At 41.1% G+C, this 27,795-nt stretch overlaps 1 protein-coding gene across 2 annotated transcripts in view; it reads right to left on the bottom strand.

The window, feature by feature from the left end:
* Positions 1-5,237: 5,237 nt before the first annotated feature.
* zeb1a (zinc finger E-box binding homeobox 1a) overlaps positions 5,238-27,795 on the bottom strand; it is a 64,485-nt gene continuing 41,927 nt past the window's right edge. Inside the window, exons 2-8 of one of the 2 annotated variants that reach the window (XM_073492142.1) lie at positions 21,511-21,690; positions 12,371-12,529; positions 11,983-12,185; positions 11,325-11,451; positions 8,731-10,520; positions 8,229-8,406; positions 5,238-6,624 (exon numbers count right to left, since the gene is read on the bottom strand). In XM_073492142.1, the coding sequence (XP_073348243.1) occupies positions 5,390-6,624; positions 8,229-8,406; positions 8,731-10,520; positions 11,325-11,451; positions 11,983-12,185; positions 12,371-12,529; positions 21,511-21,690 (3,872 nt within the window). In that variant the 3' untranslated portion in view covers positions 5,238-5,389. Of the gene's footprint in view, positions 6,625-8,228; positions 8,407-8,730; positions 10,521-11,324; positions 11,452-11,982; positions 12,186-12,370; positions 12,530-21,510; positions 21,691-27,795 lie in introns of those variants that run through there. The other variant, XM_073492143.1, reaches the window with a different exon arrangement.

Here is a 27,795-nt window from a genome sequence, read left to right on the forward strand (position 1 = left end):
TGAGTCAGTGTACTTTGCTATTTCCAACCACTGATATCTAATCCCAGTTTGTCCTGCTAAGAGTCTGAAAGCTAAATCTTACATGACTCCTTCAGATACCTTTTAGAAAGTGAAATTTGCACCAGACTCCATTCAACAATATGCCAATTTTAAATTGTCTTGCTGACTGACAAACCTGCAGACCTCCTGCTGCACCATGACTGAGCCTTAATGAATAAATGGAAACAGTGAGTTTTATCAGCACTGTAGGTACATTCACCTTTTCTGGAGGAGAAGTGTCTTTGTGCAGTGGTTTCACAGCTCTCTGCTGATGACTGTCTGCGTTGGTCAGGACAACATGAAACAAATTATTACAATAAAGCACGAAATAAAGTTTTTTTTTTTTTTTTAAAAGAAATGATTGTGTCAAACTCAGTCCCATTAGATTAATTGACACTAATTGAAATTATTGCCAATATTAGCAAGAAATCTTATCTTAAATCAGTGAATTTTGAAGGCTTTATGGTAAAACACACGCTAAACAACATGGGAGTGAAACGTTTATAAATCTCACTTTCTTCTTGACAAAAGTCCTCTTGTCAGTGACAGTGGGCCTTGAGGGAGAGTTGAGATTAAAAAAATCCTCAGTAGATGTTTGTTTCGTCGAGAAAACGTCGAGTTGAAGCAGAAATTTTCTGAAAATGTTTCTGATGGTTAGAAGTGCTGCTGATGTTTTGGTCCTGACTGGCCTGGATACGAACCATGGCAACCGTGGAACGTTCCGGTCCACTCTTAAAAAATGGCCGCCCGTCAGCCCACATCTCACCTGGAGGAGCCTGAGCTCCATTAGTGCTGATTTCTGCTCTCTTAATACATTATGTCTGCAGACTCCAGTTCTTTCAGGTATTGTAAAGGTGTGTTGGCTGGTCTTCTACTGCCACCTGCTGATAAATCTTAGTTTTGCTTCAGATGAAAAAAAAAAAACCCAAATCACAGTGTGACATGACATGACTCCTCTTCAGTTTTTGATAATTTGACGTTTTAAGGTCTCTACAGAACCACCACTGCCATCTTTACCAGAGGTCGCCTGGTCATATTTGGCTGTAATAAGGCAGCAGAATTGTTTTTTTTAATCTTTAATACAGATGCTTGCTTTATATATTTCATCTTTTAACTCTGAAGTCACATAATCATGGTACTCACTCACACAGTAGGCTGTTGCATCACAGTCCATTCAAAACTGAATTAGGAAAAGTGTCATTTTCTTACAGTGCATTAAACTTGGGCTCTGTCCCTACTACAGCCTTATTTCAGGTCTTGTTTCAACTGATTGTTCTTTACTATACTGTAAATTCTGTTTGTCTGATGCTATGCACTAATAGAGGAAATAAATGTTTATTATCCTGCATTATAACTTTTAACTATCATACATAGTTTTTACTGTTATTAGCTGTTTTGTTTGCAAGACTTGTTTTACATCTCGACCCTGCTGTAAACGACGTTTCCTCCTCAATGGTTTCTCGAGGCAAGATAAAGGTTCTGTTAATACACTATTCAAGTTGTGGGGCAATGTAAGATCCTTATTTATCTTTTATTTTCCAGGATTTTAGTTTAAGGTTTTGCGTTCAAACCATCAAGTGAACCGTTCCAACCGAAACGAGTTAGTAAGAGTTTCTAGAGAGCACAGTAACCTGTCCTACCCGACCACATCTCAGGTCATTCTGTGTCATTATGTTATTGCTGCTTTGCAACACCCACAGCATGTGTGTCCGTCCTGGAAGAGAGATCCCTGGCTTCTCCCTCTGAGGTGTCTTTCTTCTTTCCTGTTAAATGGTTGTGTTTGTGGAGTTTGTTATTCTGAATCAAGAGTCTAACCAAAGAAAGTGTTGTACGATGCACACACTGTAAATCCCTCTGAGGAAATCTGTGAAAATGAATAAAATGTATTTGACTTGACAGACGTGTGATTAACGGTCAAACTGCTAAATCAAAATGCAAAAGACTTTTTATCCCAGAAGACTGAGAAAGCAGGAAGCTGAGAAGTAAAACAAGTAACTCGGAGATGCAGTCTTATATTTTATTGTGATGGGGAGTCATAAAAATGGAGCAAAACTAAAATAAAAACAATACAAAAAGACAGTGGATTTACAAAGGGTGAGGACAGAACAAACGATATGCAGCCTTTGACAGTACAATGGAACAAGTTGGCACAGAACAGAACGGGGTGTGGGGACGATCTAAATTTGGCTTCGAAATAAAAAAGGGAGGAGTAACGGCTTCATAACAAGATCCTTCATTAAAACGGCGACGACTCATGCTTTTTAAAATCACAGAGGTTTAGAATTCAGTAGCTTCATAACGACGCAAAGAGCGGATGCACATGTAACAGTTTCTATTTCTCACTTCATTCCTGTCTTTTTTTCTTTTTTAGCTTAAAACAGAAGTCATGTTTACAGAATACATGTTTTGTCTTTTATGTTTTTTTTGTTAAAACAAACTTCAGCTCCCAGAACCACATTTTGGGTTTTTTTTTGTTTGTCTTGAGATTATTTTTCATACTAAAATATATTATTGTATCAATTCAAACTACAGTAATGTACACTACAATGTGTAATAAATAACCATAAAAGAAAATATAAAAATAAGACACATAAATATAAAAAAGTCTTCTAAAAACTAAACAGGTACAGTTTTGTTTAATCTGTGAAAAGGGTTCTAATACTGCCATTGTTGAAAAAACAAACAAACAAACATACAGAGGACACAAATAAAACCAAAAAAAAAAACAGACTAATACTATAAACACTGTTCGGTAAAACCAACTGAAAACACTTCAACAGAGACCACATTCACTAACGTTTGTTACCTGAAGTGCGGGACAGCTTGCCACAATTTTTCTTTTTTCTTTTACTCGTTGAAAACAAGTGCACAAGTCAGACAAAATGTATAATTTTACTGTAAAATCCTTCTGTATGCATTTTTAATGAAATCAATGTTAATTTTTTAAATATTTTGCATACAAGGTTGATGTTCGGAATATTTAAATCCGTCTCGGCAGAACATTCTCTGTTTCTAAGCACTTATGTAAACACTTTTAATACTTCAACTTGTGACATAAAGTCAACAACATTTGAACTCACAATTTTAAACTTTTAACATCAGCGGGAAACTGATCATCTCAAGTTTACAAGGCATTTTATATCCACAGGTTAGCTCAGTGTAGACTGTATTCTTCCATGATTTTCACACATTTCTCAGATCTTAAAGAAACAGTTCAGCCAAAAATGAAAATTCAGTAATTATCTCCTCACACCCAAGCTGATGGAAAGTCAGGTAAAGTTTTGTAGTCCACAAACATTTCTGGAGCTTCACAGCAAAACAGCGTTGCAGCGTTCTTCTAAACAACTGAAGTAGATGGGGACTTGTTTTAAAACGTAACAAAACAACTGAAAAACCAAACCAACAAACATAAAATGACTCCATACCAAGTCTCCAGAAGCCTCGAGATCCCAAATTGATTGGATAGATGTTATTTTCACCCTCGACACACAGTCAAGCTTGTGCACCCACTTCAGGCGGGCTGCATGCCAACACTTTCAGTTCAGCTGCTACAGGGAAGATTTCAGCTGGAAAAAGGACTAAATTAAGTCTTTTCAAACATTATTGGGATCTTGAGGCTTTTGGAGACTTGCATTATGCTGGACAAGCTGTATGGAGCCATTTTATTTATTTTTTTTGTTTTTGATTTTTTTATCTGCAGCTACTTCAGTTGTTTAAGAGAATGCTGCAATGCTGTTTTGCTGTTAAGCTCCAGAAATGTTTTGTGGACTATGAAACTTCACTTGCCCTCCATTGGAATGGGGATAAGTAAAATATGACAGAATCTTCAATTTGGGTGAACTTTTCCTTTAAAGACAGACTGTGAAGAGCTGCATTTTCAAGTAAAAATGCCAAAATCTTTTTTTCCAGCCTGTCCTATGTGATGATTTGCTGCTTTTCTCTACTTTATATGATTGTAAACCAAATATACTTGAGTTTCAGATTGCTGTTTCAGTAAAAACAGACGTGAAGGCGAGATAATAACAGGCCTTTTCACTATTTTCCATCACTAAACAATTCATAAAAAAAATAGTTGTCAGATTAATCAACAATAAAAAAAAAGTGTTAGTAGTAATACTGTGTTTTCCACCTTCTATGTGTGGTACAAATACTTTTAAAGGCCTCTAAAATACTCCAAATTAATTTCACAGGAAGTTTCAATCTTTCAGTTATTTGTGACATATCTGCTGTTCTGAGCAGGTCGACAAACATTAGTCAATATGGGTCTCGTGTAAGAAACAGAAGGACATAATACTGGCTACATGTGTGAAGAAGAAATGATAACACTGTTCAATGGCACTTTTAACAGCACACAGGTCTTGCATAAGGCTGGAGGCATCGGGGTGGAGCAGGAAACAGCCCTGCTCCTTCACGTACAGTTTGACTTCATATACAAGCTAATAACACTGAAACACTGACTCAGAACTAAAGTCGACCAAAATAAGGAAAAGCTTGGTAAGAATGGGCGCCTGTGTTGTGGAACCACAGCTGAGCCTGGCCGGATGGAGTCTGCTTTTGAATCGTCACCCGGAGGCTCCACGCCTGGTTGCGAAACACGGGCGCCTGATGCTGGCTTTGAGGTTGTGACTCCACCTTCCCTGATAGGACAAATTTGGTTATGGCGTTCAGAAGCCACGTTCTCATCCCGGACTCCCCCATCCCGCCCACAACCCTCCCCAAGAATACTTTGTTTTCCTTAAGGCTAACAGTCAAACTGAAAACAAAAGTAATGCTAGCTAGCAAAGACTAACACTAACACAGACAACATCTCGCTAGCTAGTGTACGTATATAACACTGAAGGGCATACAATGCATGAGGCATGTATCCGTAGGTAAACCAGGAATACTGTAGTGCAGAGGTTTTTGTTCGTAGAACTCAATAAAATACTGATTTAGGAAACTTCATTGGCAATAAAAAGGTATAGAAATCTTTCTTGTCTTTACAGGTTAAAATGTTTTTAAACAAGAACAAAATTAGTAACACTGACCAAATGAAAAGAAACAATAAAACAACCTGGGATGTCTCAGTAACAAGTCTAACAAGTTGAAGGGTGAGTTCTGCTTTAAAATCTGTACTTCTATAAACAATTTTTAACACTGATATTTCATTTCCACAAGAAAAAAAAGTCACTGTTTTGTTTTTCTTTTTTCTTTTTTCAAGTTCAGGCACACCTGGGTTTTTGTACACAGTAGTGGACCGTTAAGATCAGGCAACCGCCGTGACTTTCTCGACTTTTCTGCGGTTTTGTCTTAACCAACTCGACTTTGATGAGTGACACATTAGAACTGTCTGGGAGCGATTTTCCTTTTTTTATTTGGTGTTTGTCATCACTTCCTCTGTGGGTTCGGCGCTGTCCTCCTCTGTGGGTTCGGCACTGTCCTCTGTGGGTTTGGCGCTGTCTTCCGCTGTGGGTTTGGCGCTGTCCTCCTCTGTGGGTTCGGCGCTGTCCTCCTCTGTGGGTTCGGCGCTGTCTTCCGCTGTGGGTTCGGTGCTGTCCTCCTCTGTGGGTTCGGCGCTATCTTCCGCTGTGGGTTCAGCACTGTCCTCCTCTGTGGGTTCGGCACTGTCCTCCTCTGTGGGTTCGGCGCTATCTTCCGCTGTGGGTTCAGCGCTGTCTTCCTCTGTGGGTTCGGCGCTATCTTCCGCTGTGGGTTCAGCGCTGTCTTCCTCTGTGGGTTCGGCGCTGTCTTCCTCTGTGGGTTCGGCGCTGTCTTCCTCTGTGGGTTCGGCGCTGTCCTCCTCTGTAGGTTTGGCGCTGTCCTCCTCTGTGGGTGCGGCGCTGCCCTCCTCTGTGGGTGCGGCGCTATCTTTCTCTGTGGGTTCGGCGCTCTTCTCCCCTGTGGGTTCGGCGCTGTCTTCCTCTGTGGGTTCGGCGCTTTCTGACCCCTCCCTGATGCTTTTGTCCATATCTGCTTCACAGTTCGCCATTTCCTCTGTATCTGCACTTGCTTCTTCCTCCTTTTCCTCAGCTGTTTCCTCCATCTCTTCGTCCACCATGTGATCGTCCCCCAGCTCGATCTCCATCACATCACAAGCAAACTCCCCGTCCTCCTTCTCTTTTTCCGCCTCTTCCTCTTGTGTCATCTCTTCCTCAACCATCTCCTCTCCGTCCTCATCGTCGGTGTCATCAAAGTTTCCCTCGTATATCTCGCACTCTCCGTCGTCCACCTGCACAACCCGGATGTCATCCATACAAATGGCCTCATCATCCTCCTCGTCCTCGCTCTCCCTCTCGTCTGAGTCCAGTTGGGAGGGCGGCGTTGTAGTCCGACTGTCCGACTGCGGTCCGGCGCCGGGGCTGCTGAGCTCCGACTGAGCCCTGCGTGGCCCTGAACCTGAGCCGGGTCCAGGATTTGTCCCGTCCTTCTTGCAGTAGGAGTAGCGGTGGTTCATGTGCTGGGAGTACGAGCCAGAGTGAGAGAAACGCTTCCCGCATTTATCACACTGGTAGGGTTTCTCACCGGAGTGCAGCCTTGAGTGTTCGATCAGGTGGTGTTTGTGTTTGAAGGCCTTCTTGCAGATGTTGCACTCATGGGGCCGTTTTCCTGCAGATGATAGAACAAAGAGTCAGACAGGGACTTATACTGCAGAGTAATCTCACTTTTTCAGTGATTTATGGCTTATCTCTTAAGTGCAGTGGTTTCCAACCAGGGGACATGGACAACAGGACATGTTGGCAGAAAAATATTTCTGCTGCACAAAAATGTGTTTTTCATACTGTCCCCCCTATGAATTATCTGAAAACTTTAAGAGCTGAAACAATTGGTTTCTGTGAGATAACTGAAGTGGCAACTATTTTGATAATTACTGTTATAATCTATATTTAAAAAAAAAAAATCAAAAATGACATAGTTACAGCTTCTTAATTGTGGGGATATGTTTCGCTGATTGCTGTGTTATGTGAATTAACTAAAATCTGGAATTCTAGCCTTGAGAAACGATTTGACACCATCTGGAGTTTTAGGAAATTGTGATCTTTTTCATTTTGAAATGCATTTACTCAGGTGTAAACCCACCATGATATCACCCACCGCTATGAGGATTACTGTTTTTGAGTGACCCTCTGTTTTACTCTATATGGGACTAAATGAACATCATGCTGTATTGGAGAAGACTTGAAACTAGAGAGTGAGACCATAAACTCATCAGGAAACTGTTTACTGAGGTAATAAATCAGTAAATAAATCAGAGTCCCCTATCCCTGCTAAATTTTTTTTTAAATCACTCTTGGTTTGGCTGGTAGAACCGTTCATGTCTGGTAGACATATGCAACAGGTGACAGGGGTCAACAGTTTTAAGGGTTTTCAAGCCAAGATGGGTAAATGTTTATAAGCCTGTAATAAACCCATATTTTCATATTTAAGATTTCATGTTGAAATGATGCTGATTACACCCCTAAAGTATGATTCTTCATCTTTATTCAGTTATAAAAGGTTTGCAGAGTTGTTCAGATTTAACAATTGAGTTTTTAAAAGTTTGAAATCTCATCAGCTGGAAAAGTACTTCCTGTCTCATCTACACAGATACAGCTGTTAAGTCTTTTATAAATGCTCCATAAATGATTTGTAATAAACCTATATATTACTTTTGTGTGTGAGAATAAATGCCACTGAACTTGTGTCTATGGCTTGTGTGAAGATGAATCATGTCGTGGCTCATTCACCACACATCTGTGCACATTAGTGCAGTGAACTGCCAACAGATTTTAATAAAACCACATTCCAGTGTGACACAAGTTGGAGCTTCATGGAAAATTTCCACTTCTCCAGAGTCTAATCTCAATAAATACCGATGTCAACTCTTTCTGAGCTGGTACATTTACAGGCCAGCTGTCCCATAAAAGTTACCATCACACTACAACGTGCTAATACAACACATTTAATGAGAGATGAGGTCATTTTTAACATCACAGCCTTGAAAACTACAAGTACCTTTGGGCAACTCGGACACTGAATGCTGAATAAAATAAACGTATTCCAATAATCTTTTAAAACAGTTGCAAAGTTTAAGTAGTGCAATGAAACAAACGAATTAATCCATTAGTGTTAATTCAGCACATAAAGTTTTGACGTGCCAGTTTAGACCACCATGTACACAAATAAGAAAATGTGTTCCTCTGATTAAACCAACTTTGAATTTTAAGGCATACCTGTGTGTTCATATTTGTGCCTGAGCAGGGAGCTGCCCTTCTGGAAGACTTTGGAGCAGAGATCACAGGGGTACACGCCATTTTCCAGCCGTCGCTTCTTTATCAGTGAGGCTGCATCTGAATCATTCTGCTCCTCCACTGTGGAAACACTTTCAGAGCTGCTGTCCGGCTTCTTCTGCTGTAAATGAAAGAAAACAAAGAGTGGTCAAATCATTTAATGTCATGTCAGGTGGATCTTTGGGTTCAAGACTCTAGATCAAACAAATAATTATAATATTACAATATTAAAGATGTTACCTTGGTCTTCACGGCATTTTTCACTGACTTTTGATAATGATTAATCTTTACAACAATACTGAAAGACTTCTAAACAAAAGGCTGGTTACCTGACAAAGTGGCTTGTAGAACAGATAAGAGCTTAATAATAGGAAATCAAATTAAATTGTCTAAAAGCCCACAATGGAAATACTGTCTGGTAGACATAATGTTTACCACTACCAACCTTATGGCCGTTGAGTACAACAGTCTTTGCTCCAGTGGCGTTGCCGGCCGTGGTGGCGTAGGTGTAGGTGAGCTGGGGGATGAGAATGGTGCGTTTCGCCGCGGTGTTGATGGTGCTGAGACAGCCCACCGTGCCCTGACCAGCAATGGCCACTAACGTGGGTAGCTGTGCGGCAGTCACGATGTTGACCGCTCTTCCCGTCTGAGGTGTGGTGACGTAGATGGTTCGACCCCCCAGCTGCTCCTTCCTCAGGCAGGTCAGGTTCAGGGGCTGTTCCTGCTGCTTTGTGGGGGTTGTGGTTGTTGTAGTTTCCAATGCTGCTGCGATTTGTTTAGGAAGGGAGAGGTCGAGCGGCTCTGCCTGGGAGTCTGGGTCCTCAGGGTCTTCCGGCTCTCTTTTGATGATGACGAGGTCCCCGGTGTTGAGGCTTAGTGGTGAAGAGTCTGAGGGAGAAGTGCTGCCAGATTCTGATGAGGCTTTGTTGGAGGTTTCGTGGCCACTGTCTTCCTCTGTCTCTCCGTTCTGATTTGAGGTGTCCTCTGAGCTGGGATCTGTGGTCTCAGTCTTTTTAGAAACCGCTTTAGTTTTATTGCGGCCCACGTTTTTCCCAGAGTTCATTTTGGTGAACCATTTTCTGATCACATCCACGGGAATACTGACGGACTCAGAGATCTTGGACAGCTCCTCCTCGCTGGGGTTGGCATTGGAGGCGAAGTAGGTCTTGAGGAGTGAGACGAGGTCCTCCACAGGCGGCTCCTCCAGCGTCACACCCGCCTCACTCAGCAGAGCGGCGAACGAGGGGTCCAAAGCTGCAGAGTCGACAGCCTCCCCGTTGGCTGCTTTGCGGTGCTGGAGGAGGTGTAGCGCCTCCAGGTTGTCGGGACAGTCGTCGCATAGTAAACATGTACTAGTGCTGCTGACTTTTGGCATCTGAGCTGTGTGTCTGTCTGTCTTAACAGTTTTAATTTCTGTCTGTGTGACCGCCTCTGTCTCCATGATGGGCACTGATTCTGGCTCTGTCTTTACGATGGAGAGGTCTGCCACCTCTGGGGTTGGGGGTTTGTCTGTTTTGGAGGGGGTGGGGGCTGCAGCAGTGGGGACAGTGGGAGGGGAATTGTTTTTGGCAACAAGCGATGCAGGCTGGGTAGTGGCAGTGGTGGCGGCTGCAGGGCTGATGCTGTAGTTGATGATGATCTTTGTGGTGCCATCATGATCCACAAAGGCCGGCAGGCTGATGATCTGCTGCTGGGGCTGCTGGACTACGATTCCCTGCTTCCCCTGCGCCACCACCCCGTTAGCTGTACCCAACACCTGCCTGAGCACGTTTCCATCCATCGCCACTTTGAGCACATTTTGCAAGTCATTCAGATTGATACTAATGGGCGACATGAGTCCGACTGTTGGTACAACCATAGCGACACCCTGAGGCAGGGTTGCAGCAGGAACCACAGCTGGCTGCGTCGTCCCTCCGTTCACCACTCCGTTGGTACCGGCTGAAGTTGCTGGTGCCGCTGCCATCGTCTTGCACTCGTATTCCACAGGTTCAGATTTGATCTGGGTGACGGGGAGCTGCTCCTGGAGGGGTTTGCTTTCAGTTTTCTCTTTAAGAATCCCACGGGCCGGAGCAATTACGACCGGTGAGGTCTGCGTGGTGGGTGGGGGGGATTTGATTCGAGGGACGCCGTTAGGGGGTGCTGCACCCACACACTTCTTACTGCTGATGTGGGAGCTGTAGGAACCTGAGTGGGAGAATCGCTTCTTGCAGTTTGAGCATTCGTATGGTTTCTCACCTAAGAGGGGCACACAGAGAAATGACAAAACCTGTTAAAAAAGAAGCTCTAGAAGCTCTTTTCAAATATTTTCATGTCTGCCATTTTTTTTCTTTGTATATTTAAGCTGTCAGAAGAGCTGGGTATCAACCCTCAGAAGCTGGTTATGGCTGTAATGTGTTTGGTACTTTTTTTATATACTCAGTGCTACAAAGTACCAGTAGAGTAAAAGCTGGGATTCAATTTATGGTCAAATTTACAATCTTGTTTACTCTTGTTTACTTTAACCTTTGATATCAATTCCTGATTGAAATCAAAATGTCACCACTTTTAGACTGCATTTAATTAACGTATAGATCTTGTACTGATGCTTGTGTTTATAATTATTATGTTTCTCATTGAAGAACGTTGGTTTATAGTGTAATGAACGAAACGATTCACTGGTGTGCGTAGTTTCTGTACAATTTAGTTGCCAGTGATTTATTTCTTTGTGCTGTTTTTATAGTCCAATATTTTATATCTTTACAGAGTAATTTTCAACATTTTCCTCTTTTGTTTTTATGATCAAGTGATTTCTGAAGAAATGAACCCAAAAGAGCCAAAAAGATTTTGAGAAACTGATGTAACAGAGTCAAAAAGAACCAAAAAGACACGACAAAGACAAAATTAATTAAAATTCTCAGACCAAAGCTAACAGCTATAATGAACTGGTGTTAAGGGTGTAGATCTAATAATGACTATCAACTACAAACACAATAATTAGTCAGGAGCTTTCTGTTTTTGTGTGAGTGACTGAGAGTGATGGTTGCCACGGTGACAGCTCACCGCTGTGAATGCGCAGGTGCTCCTTCAGGTGGTGCTTGTACTTGAAGGCCTTGGAACATTCGGTACACTTGAACTTGCGGGTTCCACCTGTTCCTCCTAATCCTCCTGTCGACTGGGAAACGTGACGCTGAGGTGGATGAAAATCATAAAATAATGAGGATCTACAGCATGAGACGTGCAGATGATAGAAATAACTTAAAGCATTTATATTTCTATTCTTAGAATGAGCTGTTTAGTATGCATGGGAGTGAAGTAGAGTTAAGTTAAGTTAACGTTTACATTTTCTTCAGTTTTCCTGTTGGTCAAAGGTTTAAAAGAAAAATTGATTACAGATACAGAGGATTTTGTTAATGGCTAGATTTGCAGATTGCAAAGCTCTATGTTGATTTTTTTTAAGAGTAATAAGTCCCAGTGCATTAAGGCAAGCAAAGCTGACACAAGAGTACAGACACTAGTCTGTAGTAATCTGAATTCAAATCCAATGCAATTTATAATTTAAGACCTTTATAAAAAAAAGCTAAATATAAATATGTATAAAAAATTTTGGGGCTCTTCAAGAGATCCACAAGTCCCCCAACAGTTCATGGTTACTGTTTTATCAAGAAATGATTCAATCTAAAAAGTCTAAAAACTAATTTCTCCTGCACTGTGGTGTTACCTGGTCCCTGGAGCCCCTGTGGTGGCTCATGTGCCTCTCAAGCTGCGAGCGGTAGGTGAAGGTGTAGCTGCAGTGCGAGCAACTGTAGTTGTCCTCGCTGGTCTCGTGCCGATACTTGATGTGCTCCTTCAGCGAAGCGTTTCGCTTGTATCCCCGGGAGCAATAGGGGCAAGTGTGCAGCTGGGAGAAGGAATCTGGTGTGCCTGTGATGGAGACAACAGGGGGAGAAGCATGTAGGGTGATGATTCAATTCTGCCATCCTTCATCAGTTTTTTTTTATCTTCCAGTTGTTTAATCACATTAAAATCTTTTCTAGTGAAGCTTTAACTTGAAATAACAGTGTGCACTGAAATAAGTAAGCCGCTGTGTGTTTGTGTGTAAATGTTACCGTTTTCGTCAGCGCCTCCTGTCTCTGCTGGACTTTGCTCATCCTCAGGAGCTTCAGGATAGATGATGGCTGTGTCTCCCTGCTGGAGAATCTCCTCCACTAGCGTATCCTTCACTTCCTCCTCCTCTTCCTCCTCTTCTGACACACACTCTTCTTTCACTAAAAACACACATAAACATGGACAACGTTTAGGATCATTGTTGCAGGTGAGGAGTGGATGTATACGTGGCAGGAGGTTCAGTCAATCCTTGAAAAAGAAAGCACAGATTTATTCTCTTTACTGGATTCTGCTGACTGTATCAGCAGCTAGAGGGCAGCAGAGGGCTTAATACCTGTCGATGAGCACTTTCCTCTCTTGACCCAAGAGGAGCATAATTCAGCATTAGTTTCTGCAACGTCTGCAGTGTATATTAAGAAAATCAACGCATGAAGAGCACAATTTTCCAAAATATTTGATATTGAATATTTACACAACAAACCAAATGGCTCTGAAAAACTATTAATAGGTTATGTCTTTAATAATCCTGGTGGCTCCCCATAATTCAAAAAAAAAAATGCCATCCCCTCCTCTGTTATTTGAAAGGACAGAGCTCAGTTTCATATCATCAACAGTGGGCTGTAGGCAGATATGACTGAGGTCAAGTCAATTTGAGTTCAGGGGTTTTTGACAGCTAGAGAAACATTTCAAACTCTTAACACTTAAAAGAGGCCAAAACTCATCTGAAGGGCACGAATCAACACTTAAATTTCCCAAATTCAAAACGAGAAAGGTAAAAGAAACATTCAACTAAAACCAGTCCAAAGATTCATCCTCCATTACTCTTTAAACCAATTTCTGTACAAAACCAGGGGCTAACATTTTCAAAACCAAGCAAGAAAATGTCCAGAATTACTAAGCAGGTTAAAGTTAGAAGAAAAACACCAAAGCTATTGCTCATGTAATAGCTGTACTGTGCAGAAAGCTTTCTTATAACAGGAACCGGCAATGAGCTCTGCTGATATTGTAATGTTTTCTTTCCCTAATAGCATTTCAGGAATTTAATCATTCTAATGTGAATACAGCTACATACAGCTTATCTGATACAGCAGCTGGGAGTTAACATGTTTGTGGCATTATTATGTAAACAAACACACATGTAAACTGGCAATATCGAGGTGATGTACATATATCGATCAGTTGATATTATAAGATATGAACGAGAAGACGATAACTTAATTATCTTGACAGGCCTACATCCATTAAAGCCTACAGGATTACAGTTAACTCGATATCGAGACTTAAAATTTTTCAGGTTTAAAGGAAAAAAGGGTTAATGCCAGTATTAAAAGGTTACACCAATTTAGTAATGCATTTTCATAAAGTTGGCAGCAGAGGCATCTCTAAAAAAACACCTGATCCTACATTTCCCAAAATGCATCTGGGTAGAATCTAATCTTCATTACATCTTATTGATTGCTGTGTCAATAGCAATAAGTAAGTGACAGGGTATCTGTTCCTCATTGGCTTGAGCAGAATTTCTTCACTTGTGGTGGACGAGCAGCCGTCTTGACGTCTGTTCCCTTTTTTAAGATCTGGTGTTTTATAATCATCTTTATGACAGAGACGGAGACGTTACCTCACTTTCTGTGCGTAAAAAAAAAAAACACTGATAGGACTGAGCAGTGAGGTGAAACTGTGAGCAGCGTTGCCATGGAGATCAAGCATTTTATAAATGCAGCCAGGACTGGTGCCAAAGGCCACGCCTCTTCCTGCTGAGCCTTGTCAGGGACAGGTGCAGCTGTGTGTGTGTGTGTGTGTGTGTGTGTGTGCCTAAAGAAGAGGCGGGACCAGGCCGAGCCCTGTTAAGCCTCATTTTAAACACACAGATCTTAGCTTCCCATGACCTCATCCAAAAGCTTTCCAAATCTCTCTTTCCTCCTCAGAGACACTCGTCTACCTTCCATGCTTCTTTCGCTCTCTGCTCATCCCCTCTTTCCCTCATTACCTCTTCCTTTCTCTCCCTCACCTTACGTGTCTTAATTGCCTTCTTCACTCTCTCTCTTCACCTTTTCCCTTTTTCTTCCTTTCTCTTTCTCTCTCCAGTCTTTCCCACAGTACATCCACGCAAATTTGTCTACAGTGCTCCATCTGTATCTATACATGATGTGTTTAAGCACAGTACTGAGTACATCAACCAATCACTGTTGTCAAATATATAAAACGGAAGAAAACAGACACAAACCGTGCTTCTATTTTAATCATTCCACGAAGCGCATGAGACTGAAAAACACAACTGAAACGCCTCCTGCACAGACACATCATAATGTAAGCTAGCTAACCAACATCTTTCTCTCTGTATTGGCCTCTACATTGAGCCAGAATTTTTGACACCAACAGTACAAAACCCACAAATATTCAGTTTACAAACTGATAAGCCAAAGAAAAGCAGCAAAAAGCTGGAACTGGGACATGGTTTGGCATCTTTGCTTGAAAAATGACTTAAAATAGTTGCCAATTGATTTTCAGATCTTAGTTGTGATACAATTTTGTTGTTTAAATACGAATTTGGCTGAAGAAGAATAGATTTAGCTGTTTTTCTGTTCCTGTTTTTCTTTTTGTTCGGGCATTAAATGTGGATGGAGATCTATAAAAACAATCTGAAAACACAAGTATGGATGTTGGTTGTTTTTACACAAAAGCAGCTTTTTCAAAGTTTGAGGTTTGGTCTAACTTGTTCCCCTAACCTGGCCTCCCTGTACTCCTTTTGTCTTCTCACCTCTTGCTACTTTACCTTCCCTCCATCACTTTTTTCACCCTTTCATTCTACGTTTTCCTTACTCCTTTGCAATTTATCAAACTCCTCACACTCTCTCATCTCTCCGATTTCTCTTCTAACTTCTGTCATCTTTTCTTTAAATTCCTTGCTTGCCTTTTTTTGATTCTGCCCCTCACCTCCCTTTTCTAAAAAAAACTTTTTTGCTCCTTTGCCCTCATCACTCCTCCTTCTCACCCTCCTCCCCCCTCGCTGATACACCTCTCTGCATATTTTCCCACCACACTCTACAATTACTCTTAATGCCTCACAAAAAGCCATGCAGTAATGATGCCCAGGACCCTGCAACACACACATGTGGAATATCAGATTGGAATGAAAACAGGAAATCATGGGGTGCACGCACACACACACACACACACACACACATGCACTCAGAGTTATTCCCACTACACACACACACGTACAAAGCACTGCACTTGTATACCTTGCCAGAACCTGTCACTGTGAGTCCGTGGTGAATTTATAAGGCAGGATGGATTGGAGCTGCAGTGCGGCCCAGACTGCAGGGGGAGTAGCAGACACTAATCTCTCACCAGAGGACCAATTCAACACCAGCTGCTCTCCCAGCTCTCTCCTCTCACCTCAGACGGTGAGGAAAGAAAGGAGCGAAAGTCAGACAATCCAAAAATATCACGCAAAGCCTTTGAAGGGTTCCCGACGTGGCTCTATAGCTCTGCAACATATCACGACTTTTCCATGACTTCCCTCCAGCACCGCCGGGGCTCCTCTGCACACACTGAACACGTTACTCCTTCCTGGTTTGTTAATGTTTTCCTAAAGGAGTGAACAGGCCGGTTTCTACTGCAGGTGCAGGTGAAGAACAACAGATAATGCCATGAACAAATGACGCAAGTCAAATACAATATGGTGCACTTCGCACTTCTGTAAAAGCGTCTGTTAAGTTCTCCAAAAGAACTGACGAGATTCACTGAATTTTCCTGTCCAGACTACATCTTTATAAAATCAGCACTTTCCCAGAAATGTGCCCTGTCGGTTTGTTCTGTACAAAAAATGTCATCATTATTCGCAGTTATCTTGCTATCCTACATTTTTACCACGAGAAGCACCTGATTAACCTGGGTAAAGGTCAAAGGTTGAAAAACACAGCATTCAGGCAATAACTGAACAATTTCTTTCTGCTCAACTCTGCATTCTCTACTCCAGCCTCACAGTTTTACACCAAAAGTTCTACAAGCAAGGCAAACGGTCAAAAGTCAAGATTTAATTCAAAAAGAACTGCTTTCTTATCTAAAGCCCACAAGCTTAGTTAATACAGGTTTAAGATCGTTGTTTAAACTCCACCAATTTTACATATTAAAGTGTGTTTACAGGTCTCGAGGAGTACGACTGCATATGTGACAAAAAAATGGTAAAAAGTCTTTTGTGGCACCAGAAGAAGTTGCATGTAATCTGATAAATTGCTTCCAGTGACATAAATCAGTGGGCGACTCAGTTGCATTGTGGGTAATGTAGGTACCAGGTTTTGAAAAGGAAGAAGAATGTGTGGAATAAAAAAGATGATATCTCTGGATCTGCTGTATCGATTTTGATCTTTTGTATTTAAACTGTCCATAATGAGTCCAACAGTGTTACAGAAGAGTAATGCTTTTCAAAACCCAGTGCCCACATTACCCACAATGCAACTTAGCCACTAAGTGACATTGGAGGCAAATTATCAGATAACATATAGCTTCCTCTGGAGCCACAAAAGGATTTATACCACTTTTTCATACCCAGTAGAACTCCTTCTACCTTGAAGGACCTGCTGACATACTCCTGAGCAAGTTGCTGCAGCTGCACTTGCCCTTGTTCCACCAGCACTGCTCTGGTTTCAGCCTCTATAGAGGTCAGCTTCAAAGACAGTTTTCCTACATAAATTAATAGGAAATGAAGTAATCTACTACTGATCAGCACTCTGGGACGTGATGGATGAGTATGCTCACTAATTAAAACAGAGGTCTATAAGGAAAATACATATTATGTTACTACATATAGAAACAAATGATATCTCCCACATCTCTGTACTGTAATTTCTTGTAACTTAACAGCTACAGTACAGTCTGCCAATAATACATTCAAGTGCCTACCTGCAACAACAACTGGGAGGATGAGGCCTAAAAAGTTAGAGAAGTTAGTTTGTTCAAGAAGTCAAAGGTTTACTGAACAACAACAAGCTCAGCAAACCCTCTGTGGATAATTAACAGCTAATAATATCCAGAGTCGGAGCACCACCTAACACCGAGGAGAGGCTTTTACACAATCGCTGTAGTTGGATTTTAAGCAGAAGAAGAAATGAGGAGAAGAGAGGAGAGGAAAATGTGAGAAAACAAAAAAGTAAAGAAGGCAAGCTGGGTCGAATAATATAAAGAGATGAAAAAGGATCAGTGACTGAAGAAAAATAGCAAGTACACAGAGGAGAAAGCAGCGAGCTGAGAGAGCGAGAGAAACAAAGTGAAAGAGAGAGAGCAGCACTGCTCACACCATGTAAGGCTTTATTCAGAAACAATGAAACAAGCCTTGAGAGCAATATCTCTGAGTGTCACATTCTCGCCGTCTCCATGGTTTTAGTATTTCCTGCTTGGCTGTAACTGACTGCTGTTGAGATGAAGGCAGATGCTTGTGTAGGCTGAGCTGTTCGTGGGGAATCGAGGATTAAAAGGGCATTGAAGCGGCGTAAACACAAGCCAATCAATCTCTGCTGTTGAATGCAGACTTGGTTCTGCCTTTGCTTATTAAATCTTATGGTACTTTTGCTGTTTGTATGCTGAGGTGTGTCATGTTTTTGAAAGTGAGCTTGTACGGGTTGAGCTGATCCTGCCAACTTTCTTACTATGGGGTTATCCGGAGGTTTAAGTTTAAGAGCTTTAAAGAGCTTTCTCAAGCTGTCTGCAAGCGAAACGAAAGCCAATTTAAAAACAAAATGAAAACATAAAACCTCAAGTAAGTCTATTTCTGTATGCAGCTGGTGAAACTTCTGAAACTATTAATGGGCAGAATAAGAGGAAGGACAGCAAGAAATTGATTGACAAGTGACTTAAGGTCCAACTGTGTTTAACACAGTAGATGTGATGCATCCTGCATGACTAAACCTGCTCTGTGTCCATGTTCATGTGGATGTGTAAATAAAACCTGTCAGCACAGACAAACAAGAGGCGATTTAGCTGACTCAACTCCCCACAGTCGAACACAATCCCAGCAGTGCTAATGAGGAAACTCATTATAACATTATTTCACTAATACCCCGGTCAACATTCCAGTCCTTATTTACTACAGGTGGAATCATGTGAAAAGTAGAGCTGATATAAGTTGATTGATGAACAAAAATAGACAACGATTAATTGTTTGAGTCATTTTTAAAACAACTTATGTCAAATATCTTTTGTTCAAGCTTCTCATACGCAAAATGTTGCTGCCTTTCTTTGACTTATGTGACAGTAAATGGAATATATTTGGGTTTAAGACTGTTGGTCAGACAAAACACTGTCTATTTTTTGCTGGAAAAGGGATGATTGCTCACCCACCCACCTGCAGATACAATGAGTTTCCTCCCAATGGTGGCTGGGCTCAGCCCTGGAGACAGGGTGACGAGCTCAGATATCCACAAGGAGCTCATAGTAGTAGCTGAGGGGGTCTGGGAATCCGAACATACTGGATATAACATATCTCATCTGGCCTGGTAAGCCCCAGGAAGAGCAGTAAAGCATTACTGGGGAGAGGGATATTTAGAGTACCCTGTTTAGCATGCTGCCACTGAGACCTGACTATGACTAAAAAATGATTCAATTCATTAACTAAGAAAATAATCAGTAGTTTTATCTATCTTTAACATAACTGTTCGTTGCAGCCCTACTCAAAAGATGTTGCAGTAGAGATATTAGATGCATATTTAAAAAAGGTGTTAGTAGGTTTGTTTTTCCTTGTCTGTATGTTAATTTATGCAGCAAAGAACATCAAAATCTGTAAATGAAGAGGGAACATTGGGACAAACACACACCAAGACAACACAACTGATTATTAAGTCTTATAATAACTGTCTTTAATGATTTTTTTTTAAAATTCATTTATCAATTTCAGAGTTCCAGTTCATAAGGAGAAGACAATGCTTGTGTGAGTATGTGTGTGAGCTGTGGGCAGATTAGCCTTGAGGATGTTGTACAGAAAGTCAGAGAAGAGATGAGAAAGAGCAGAACATCTGGCTGTGTGAGCAGGCAGGTGTTCCCCAAGGCTGAGAGAGGACTGAACTAATCTGATCAAAGAGAGCAGGTAGATGTACACAGACAAAGCATCAACAGTAAAGAATATGCTGCTGTGTGGAAACAGATGTGATAATGCAGGTTCAGTGCATGCCCGACAGTGAAAATTATCTAATAAAATCTTGGTTGCAATCTGTGTCAGGTTGAATACCAAGTGAATGTTAACAGATTTGCACTGCAGCTTCGTCAGTCAGTGTATTCTGCATCGTTTCATACTGTATACCGTTTCTGATTGTTTGGTTTGTAATTGTGGTTCATAGCAGAAGTTAGCTTATGAGAACTAAATCGTCTAAATTTTGATTCTGGCTGTCTTGAGTCATGAAACCTCTTAGTTGGCTGATGGTCTCACAGTGTGATCAAGGACTACTGTTTTGGATTGACAACCAAAAACATGTTTCACTAAAAACTGTCAACTTTGATCTGGCACAATAAGAACTCCCACAACACAAGTGTCCTGTTTCCAAAAAGAAAAACCTTGCAGGTTTTACAAAATAGGAAAGCTTAACACAAGATAACCTCAATATTGATGTGCTGGATCAGCCAGTTGACAAAACATAACAATTGCTTTCTATACATCATACAAGTTTCAGTTCTATGCTTGACTGGATAAGTTTCACTCTAATTTTCACTTCACTAGTCCTCACTTTCATCTGAGCTGTAGTCTTATCCAAGCATCTCCAGTATTTGCATCGTGCTGCTTGCAGTGTAAAGCAGAGCAGTAAAAGGTTGCCTCGTATACTGCTGTCAAACCAAACAATAAAAAGTGGGTCTTTCAAACAGACAGTTGACCCAGATAACAGTACATACCTCTGCTCTGTTTGTGAATCTCTTTCGCTCATTATTGTCTGTCATGGGTGTAAAAGTTGCACCATGTGAGGGTTGTGTTAACGAACACACATTCAGCAGCAGCAACAGCGAAGTTAAAAACAGTCATAAACAAGGAGCTTATCATATGATTGGTGTGTATGGTGCTGTATAGTCAAGGATAGTATACACTGCCTGTAAAGTTTTGACCTAGGGCAGTACTATAGGTGTGTTAGCTTGTTAGGGAATGCATGAGATTAACCTAGGTTTACTACTAAGTATGCAAGAGTTGATAATATACACAAAAACGTGCATGCCTGGCTTGATTATACACAATTTTAGGTGTCAGTGAATCATATCTATCTCTCAGACATGCTCACTTCCCCTCCTTCTGTGTCTCTATCTGCACACCTCGCACTTTCCTTCTTGTGGATGTTCTCATTTGCTCAGATTCTCTGCCTTGTGATCGGTCTTTACTTCTCTGTTGATTTGAAAATATCACACCACACTGATCTTCAGCTGACTCGTGCTTCCAGCTTTTCAAGGCACCCCCTCTGGCTTCGTTTATGTGTTTTGTATCCTGACAATATCTTGCTCTGTCATTATGAACTTAAACTACATTGTATATGTATGTTAGCTAAGGAACAAGCACCACAGTGTCTGCTTCTGTCCTGATTTGGTTCCACTTGACAACAGTTGCGTGAATGATTTCACCACCTGTTCTTATGTATCTACTGAAACAGAAGAGCCAACGCATGTCCATATAAAGATGACAGCGCTGCCAAACACTGAGCTGACTCACTCCATTATTAATGTGCCTTTTAAGCTTTATTTACAGCAGTGATAGAGATGAATTACACATGCCAGCCGTATGGCTGTATGTCACAGAAACAGGCTTTAGTTCAGTATTATTGATTTTACCGTGCAGACAGGCTGAGAACATCTGTGCAAGTAAAGTAACCCTCTTGAACAACTACTACCAAGGTGCACCTGGGTAAAAGTTTAACTCATTTCCCTGCAGAGCTGTGTGGAGACAGCTTGTGTAAGCCTGTGGGTGGACTGGGAAGCTCCCAGCAGAGAATAGTGTTATTGTGTGGATCTAAAAGAGGGGAACTGTTGAGAAAAGGGCAAACATGCTCAGCAAACCATCCCAGGATTAATGTCATATAATAAGAGATAAAATCTAAAGCCAAGGACTTTTACAAAAATATAAAAAATTATATACTGATACACAAATCATCTGTATGTTTCAGTGTTGGCATCTCACCTCCATTCACGGAGCCATTGTGGGGTAATACTGTTGTGGCGGCATCATGGCTGTCCTTCGGCTTAGTCCCCTCTGCGCTGGCGGCCTCAGGCTCCTGCAGGCTGTCCTCCTCCACAATGTGTAGCTTGTCCTCGTCATCCGAGTCTGAACTGGCCTCCAAGCCATTGTTGAAGTTTGTCACTGCAGAGAAAAGAAGCAGAGATGGAGGATGATCTAACATGTAACACTTAGTGTAGATTTTAAAAGCTACAGATCATAGCACTCATTCTGATTCGCAGTGCCAGAGCCAGCACCCTGCTGCCGTAATCAGTGTCTGATTTGCAACTAGGAAGCAGAATGAAGGCAATTAACTGCAATTATGGCACTGGCTGCCAAACATGACATTGGCGTGATCAGCATCTGAGCTGCATGGGGAAAAAGCATAGCAATGTGCCTCTACAGGAAGGAGTCCAGTCTGGCTGCCCACTTTTATGTTACTCCTTCATACATTTCTGGCATAGACACCCAAACCCAGCCCCTTGATCTGTGCTCTAAATTACTGAGTTCTACAAGAATACACAAGGTGAATGGCACAACAGAGCAGAATCAAGTAATGTTGATAGTTTGTGTGTGCAAACACGATTAATTGCATGATTATTTTCATCATTGAATAATCTGTCGATTTTTTTATTTTAATCAGTTGTTGGTCTACAAAATGTCAGAAAATTGTGAAACATGTCAATCAGTGTTTCCCAAAACTCAAGATGATGTGACTACTAGAAGCCAGAAAATGTTCTTGTTTAAGAAGCTAGAATCAAAGAAATTTCACTTGTTTTCTTTTAAAAATGAATCAAATCGATTAATCAATTGATTATTGGATTAATTCTTGCAGCTCTCGATGGCAAAGTGTGTTCTTACTATTAAAAATGAAGCCACTCTAAAATGCAGTTAAAGATATGCTAAAGAAAATGGATGATAAGATGAGAACTCTATTTTTTGCAAAAACACAACATAGGCCATGCAAACGTTCAATCCTTTACTGCAGATTTAGTGTCAGACGTGTCAGTTATGGCAGCCATAATTACTTTATGGTGATTTCCTCAAGTCGAGACCCCCACACCTGTGTTCAAGTGTAAACGTGACCCTGCTAACCCGTAAGAGAAAGGTGCATCCATGAAAAGCAGCTCAGCGCAGCCTCAATTAGCCCACATCGGCCAAGCAGGCCAACCTGTACACGTTATCTGCTGCATCAGTTTAAATGAGATACAGACTTTGGATCTCACGCCTTGTCATATTAAAAGTAGATTAATGTAACAAGAAAAGAAAATTGCAGTCCTAAAATAGACATACATTTGTCAGGTATGTCAGGATTTTGGGGCGGATTTGCATTAAATTGTACTCAGTCAGATATCAACCACCTAAATTTCATCAAGATCCATGCATTTTTCCCTAAGAAATTAACAAATATCAAAAAACATCCTATTTTGAAATGTCAAAGAAAGTGAGAAAAAACTCTTGGATCTGTCCGTTTCTCCAGATCCTCACCAAAAATCAATGGGGTATATTCTGGGCTGAGACCCACCCTCAATCCAAGTTTTGCAGAAATCTGTTGAGAAATGTCAAATGTCTTTGTTGTGAAATCCTGCTGACAAACCAACCAACAAATGGACACAAGCCACAGTTCCTGGTTCTAGTCCATAGCTCTTTCCACAAAAGAGAGTTAAATACATGTAATGGCCAACAATTGTTGAGAAGGAGAACTTAAATTTCATCCTTGGTAACTCTTAGATCTCTTAAAACAGGATCAACTAGCCAAACCACAACCAATTCAACGAGCCTGAACAAAGTAAACCAGTAATCCAGATCCTCTGCCATCATTTGCTCCAAACCACAAAACATACTCCTCATCACATCCATCAATCTCTGACTCGAGGTACACAACTTCTTTCTCTTTATGTTGTACGAGAAGACATAAAAAAGGGCAAACTGCAGCCATGGGGAAAAATAATCACTAGTTTATCAGCCTCAGAAAGCAAATCTATTTTACACTGTGCTGCACTCAGTGAGTTTGTCTGTGGGGTACAGCTTCTTAATGGGAGCTCAGGGTGAAAAATGGACCGACTGGACTGGTCTAAATGAATTTAGTGTTATATATATATGTGTTTATGTGTGTGTGTTAAGCACTAAAGCTGTACATGAGGGGTACATGTGGGTATACAGGGATGGAGGTGATGATGAGCGCTATGTTTTAGGTATTTAATTGCTTTTTCGCTGTCAGCATGTGTGCACTTGTGACTGAGTGTGAGGGAACAGAAGTGTGCGCAAGTGTGGTGTGTGTCGCCTCAGCGGGGAAGCTGTACGTCTTGGCGGAGGTGCTGAAGACGCCTAATGAGGAGGAAAGCTTGGGTTGTTTGTTCACAGGTGACAGGTGCACACACACACATACAAACACACACACAAACAGGTCTCAAACCACAGTACAAGTTCTCTGTGTGTGTGTGTGTGTAGTTCTGCAACTCTGCATGAAATGGGGAGCTGTTTCAAGTAATGCCATTAACCACTCACACACCCCCTGCATGCATGCACATACATGCAGACTAGTTACCACAACACCTACAACACATCCCGAGTACACACACTTTTTACACAACCGCACAGACTCCAACTGTACGTCATCCCTCCAGGATGCTGGAGCCGGTGCTATCCGGAGACGATTCTGTCACTGCTCCAGACAGACAAGTGGAGCTGGGAATGCAAACGTGTGTGTGTGTGTGTGTGTGTGTGTGTGTGTGTGTGTGAGGGGGTGAGATCGATGCACGACTGGATCGATGTGAGAGGCTGGAGCAGACAGAGCCAGCCTCCCAGCTAAGTAAAGAAATATGTATTTGTTATCCTCTACATCGTGATACTGCCAGTGAAAGCAGGAGTGTCCCCACCATGAGTCTGTGACAGAACTCAAGTCGATCACAGTCACCTGCATTTAATGATTATTTTCATGATCAATTAATCTACCAATTACTTTCTTCATTGATCTTCTAACAAATTTCAGAAAAAAGGGATAAAGTAAACAGTCTCCCAAAGATGAAAGGAGCTTATAACAACCCATATTTACATTTCCTGCTCTGCAACGACCTCTAGTGGTAGTATTAATTATTACACCAACAAAGGAGGAAGTCAGTGAAAGTAGTAGAAAGGATAGGAAGGGAGATGGATAGTCGGGTTTCACAAGCAAAGGACTTTCACCCAGCAGACTACTGTTCATGTCTAATCTGAAACGCAGACTCAATTGTAAGTTATTTCAATTTAGTAACTCAGTGAAGTGCATCATATACATGACGCTTTTCAAAACCTAACCAAACTTTGAGTGTACAACGAGGGTCTGATGCACTGCAACAATTATGTTGTTTTGGGAACAGTAATATATTTCGTTTTAGGAGCCACTGGCAATAGACCAATTGAGGATGTGTTTACAATGACTACAGAATAATGAAACCTTCTGTGTTTGGATTGGTTCCCTATAACCCTTGGTTTCACCACGCTATTTTGTCTACTACTGTGCACAAAAATGAAATTAAAGGCTGAATGCTGATCTAATCAGGCTGGCAACCTGCTTTCATGTCTCCATTACAGACCAAAGAATGAATGAATAAACTCATGTTTTGTCTTGTGTTGTTGGTAGCTGCAAATTTGAGGAAAACGGAAAGCGATCCAGTTGTCTCTGCGTAAACTGCTCCAAAAATAATATTTACTTACTTGGAATAGCTAGGGGGGAAATATGTCTTTTTTCCTCTTAAACTATAAATTTGAGATTAAAATAGCTGCTGATTCATTTTCTGTGGAACAAATTCTTTCAGCTCTACAGCCAACTAGTATAAAAACATTAAAAAAACACTAAACTGCAACTGCAGCTTCCCTCTGCACCACAATTTGTCTTGCAAATGATCAGTTCCACATGTTATCATTCAGGGACTGACCTCACTGAAAACATCTTGCCGCAGATATTACAGCCCCTATTCATATGGATGTAATCTAGGGTGTGTAATGGCTACCATTTTGGCCTGGACCGTCATTTCAATCATAGAAGACCATCCAAGGTAAATAAAGACAGAAATGTTATCAGGAGACGAAATATTGATGGAAATAAATGGTCAGAGTCACTATTTACTGCTACTTAATCTGACCCTGAGGCAGACTTCTTCCAGTTTGCATGACCTGAATTTGATGGTAAGCTGAGCATCAATTTTTGCCTACCCGAGTACAATGTGTCCGAAAACCTAAACAGTAACTTGAGTGAACCTCTGTGGTTTGGCCAGATGCAGATCAGTGGAGTAGTTAATAACTACGCTGCAGACAGTCAGTCCAAACACAACTCTACTGCAGGCGGCCAAATCCTAAAAATCAACAAACTGTGTCTCTCTTCATTCAGACAAAAACACATTATTAACAAGACAGGCTGGTGGCAATTCCAATAATAGAAAGGTCTATACTTTCAAATAAATTGCCCGAGTCTGTTCTGGTGAGTTATTCTCAACAGTGCTCGCTGGAGGAAGACAGAACCAGCTGAGCTCCAGAAAATAAAAAATACAGGAAAAGGTACAGAGAAAAAGCTCAGGAATCATACCATTACATTCTGTATTTATTCCTTCACTGAATTTGAAGATTTCGATCAAAGTGTTGTACAGTATCTGATGGTAGCTTAATAGCACAAGGCTGATTACTGGTGGGTAAAAACTCAGGTCAGAGAGGTTAAACGTTTAAGAACTGCATTTGGAGGGTTTGATTGTGATAGTTTTCTCTGTTCTTCCATACTTGACGGACTTGTACAAAATCCCAAAGGGTGGTAAGGAGAAAGATGATAAATATGCTATGAAACTGATGTGCTCGGCATCTACAACATTATAATGAGTCTCCTAAGTCCGATATTCTCATTAAAAAAAAAAAAACCACTAAAGCTAATGCAGTGATGGTTAATTTTCTTGGTTGTTTTAAAAATTGTTGCTTTCAAAAATGTAGAGTCACAAAACAAAACTCCAAATTAAACACAAACTGTGCTAAACAACATTAAACTATTACTGGATGCAGCAACATTAGATCTAATTCCACTCTTTTTCCTTTGGATTCGATTACAGGCTGATCAGGTTAGCAGACATGAGCATGCTTTGTGTGGTTTAATGTCATTAGATTTCAGGATTTCTGGGTACTGAAGTCAGATGTTACCTCTTAGTACAATTTGGAGAAGCAAGCCTGCCCTGTTCTTGTTCAGTTTCTCAGGATCATTTTCATCTCAAGTCCAACACATGCTCTGCAGGCATCCTAACGATTAATGATACGCAAACAGGATGACAGCAGCCACCCTGGCAACAAACAATCCAGGAATTCATAATTGCTGCCAACATCATGCTTTCTCTGCTCTCTTGGCCAGAGTGCAGTTGCCATAACAGCAGACAGGGGGCAGCCCTGAGCAGACGAGGAGAGACGAAAGTCCTCAAACAACTTGTGTGTGTGTGTGTGTGTGTGTGTGTGTGTGTGTGTGTGTTCGACAGAGAGAAAGCCAGAGAGAAAGAGAGACCTGTCCACATCATCACAACAATGCGTCAAGTGAACTGTTAATCCTCCATCTGGAGCTCTGCACCGAGGAGAGGCCAGCTAAGAAAGGAAGAGGGAGGTCTAGACAATAGCATTCCTCCTTTCCTGTCATCCAACTCTCTGATTAACAATCTGTTTCATCACAGGCCCCTTCATTTTCACTATGAACTAATGTTTATTTAAATAATTTTGTCTGATTGCTGATTTGTCTGGGTTTGTGCCACTTCAAGTCTTAAGCGTGTCATGAAGTATTACTTTTTGCTTTGCCTTCTTGTGTTTCTTAAGTGAATCATGTTTGTTTCCCAGCTGTCGGCTGGGAGACTTGGCTCTGCATTTCATGTCATTGATAAAACAACAAACTTTATGGATGCTGCACTTCACTAAAGTGAAGTAGCTTACAAAAAAGGCAATAAAACAGTCAAAGGAGTAATAAAAATACTTGGAGAGCAGGCTAGTTTTGCAGACCTTCTTAATCACCATGGATTCCCTTAATTTTTTGCAAATTTTAAGCAATATCTTTAATTGATAGTGTTATTATCAATTATTAATTACAAATCAAATATTTTTTTGCTTTAGACAACTCTTAACCACCACTGACATGATCTATGTTCAATGCAAAATCAGAGAAGGTTACGTTACTGTAGGAGTCTACTGTAGTTTTTATTTACTATTTTTTATACAAGTATTTTATATTTATTTCGATATGTATGTATGTATGTA

Source organism: Pagrus major, chromosome 21 (assembly GCF_040436345.1).
Source record: "Pagrus major chromosome 21, Pma_NU_1.0".
NCBI lineage: Eukaryota > Metazoa > Chordata > Actinopteri > Spariformes > Sparidae > Pagrus > Pagrus major.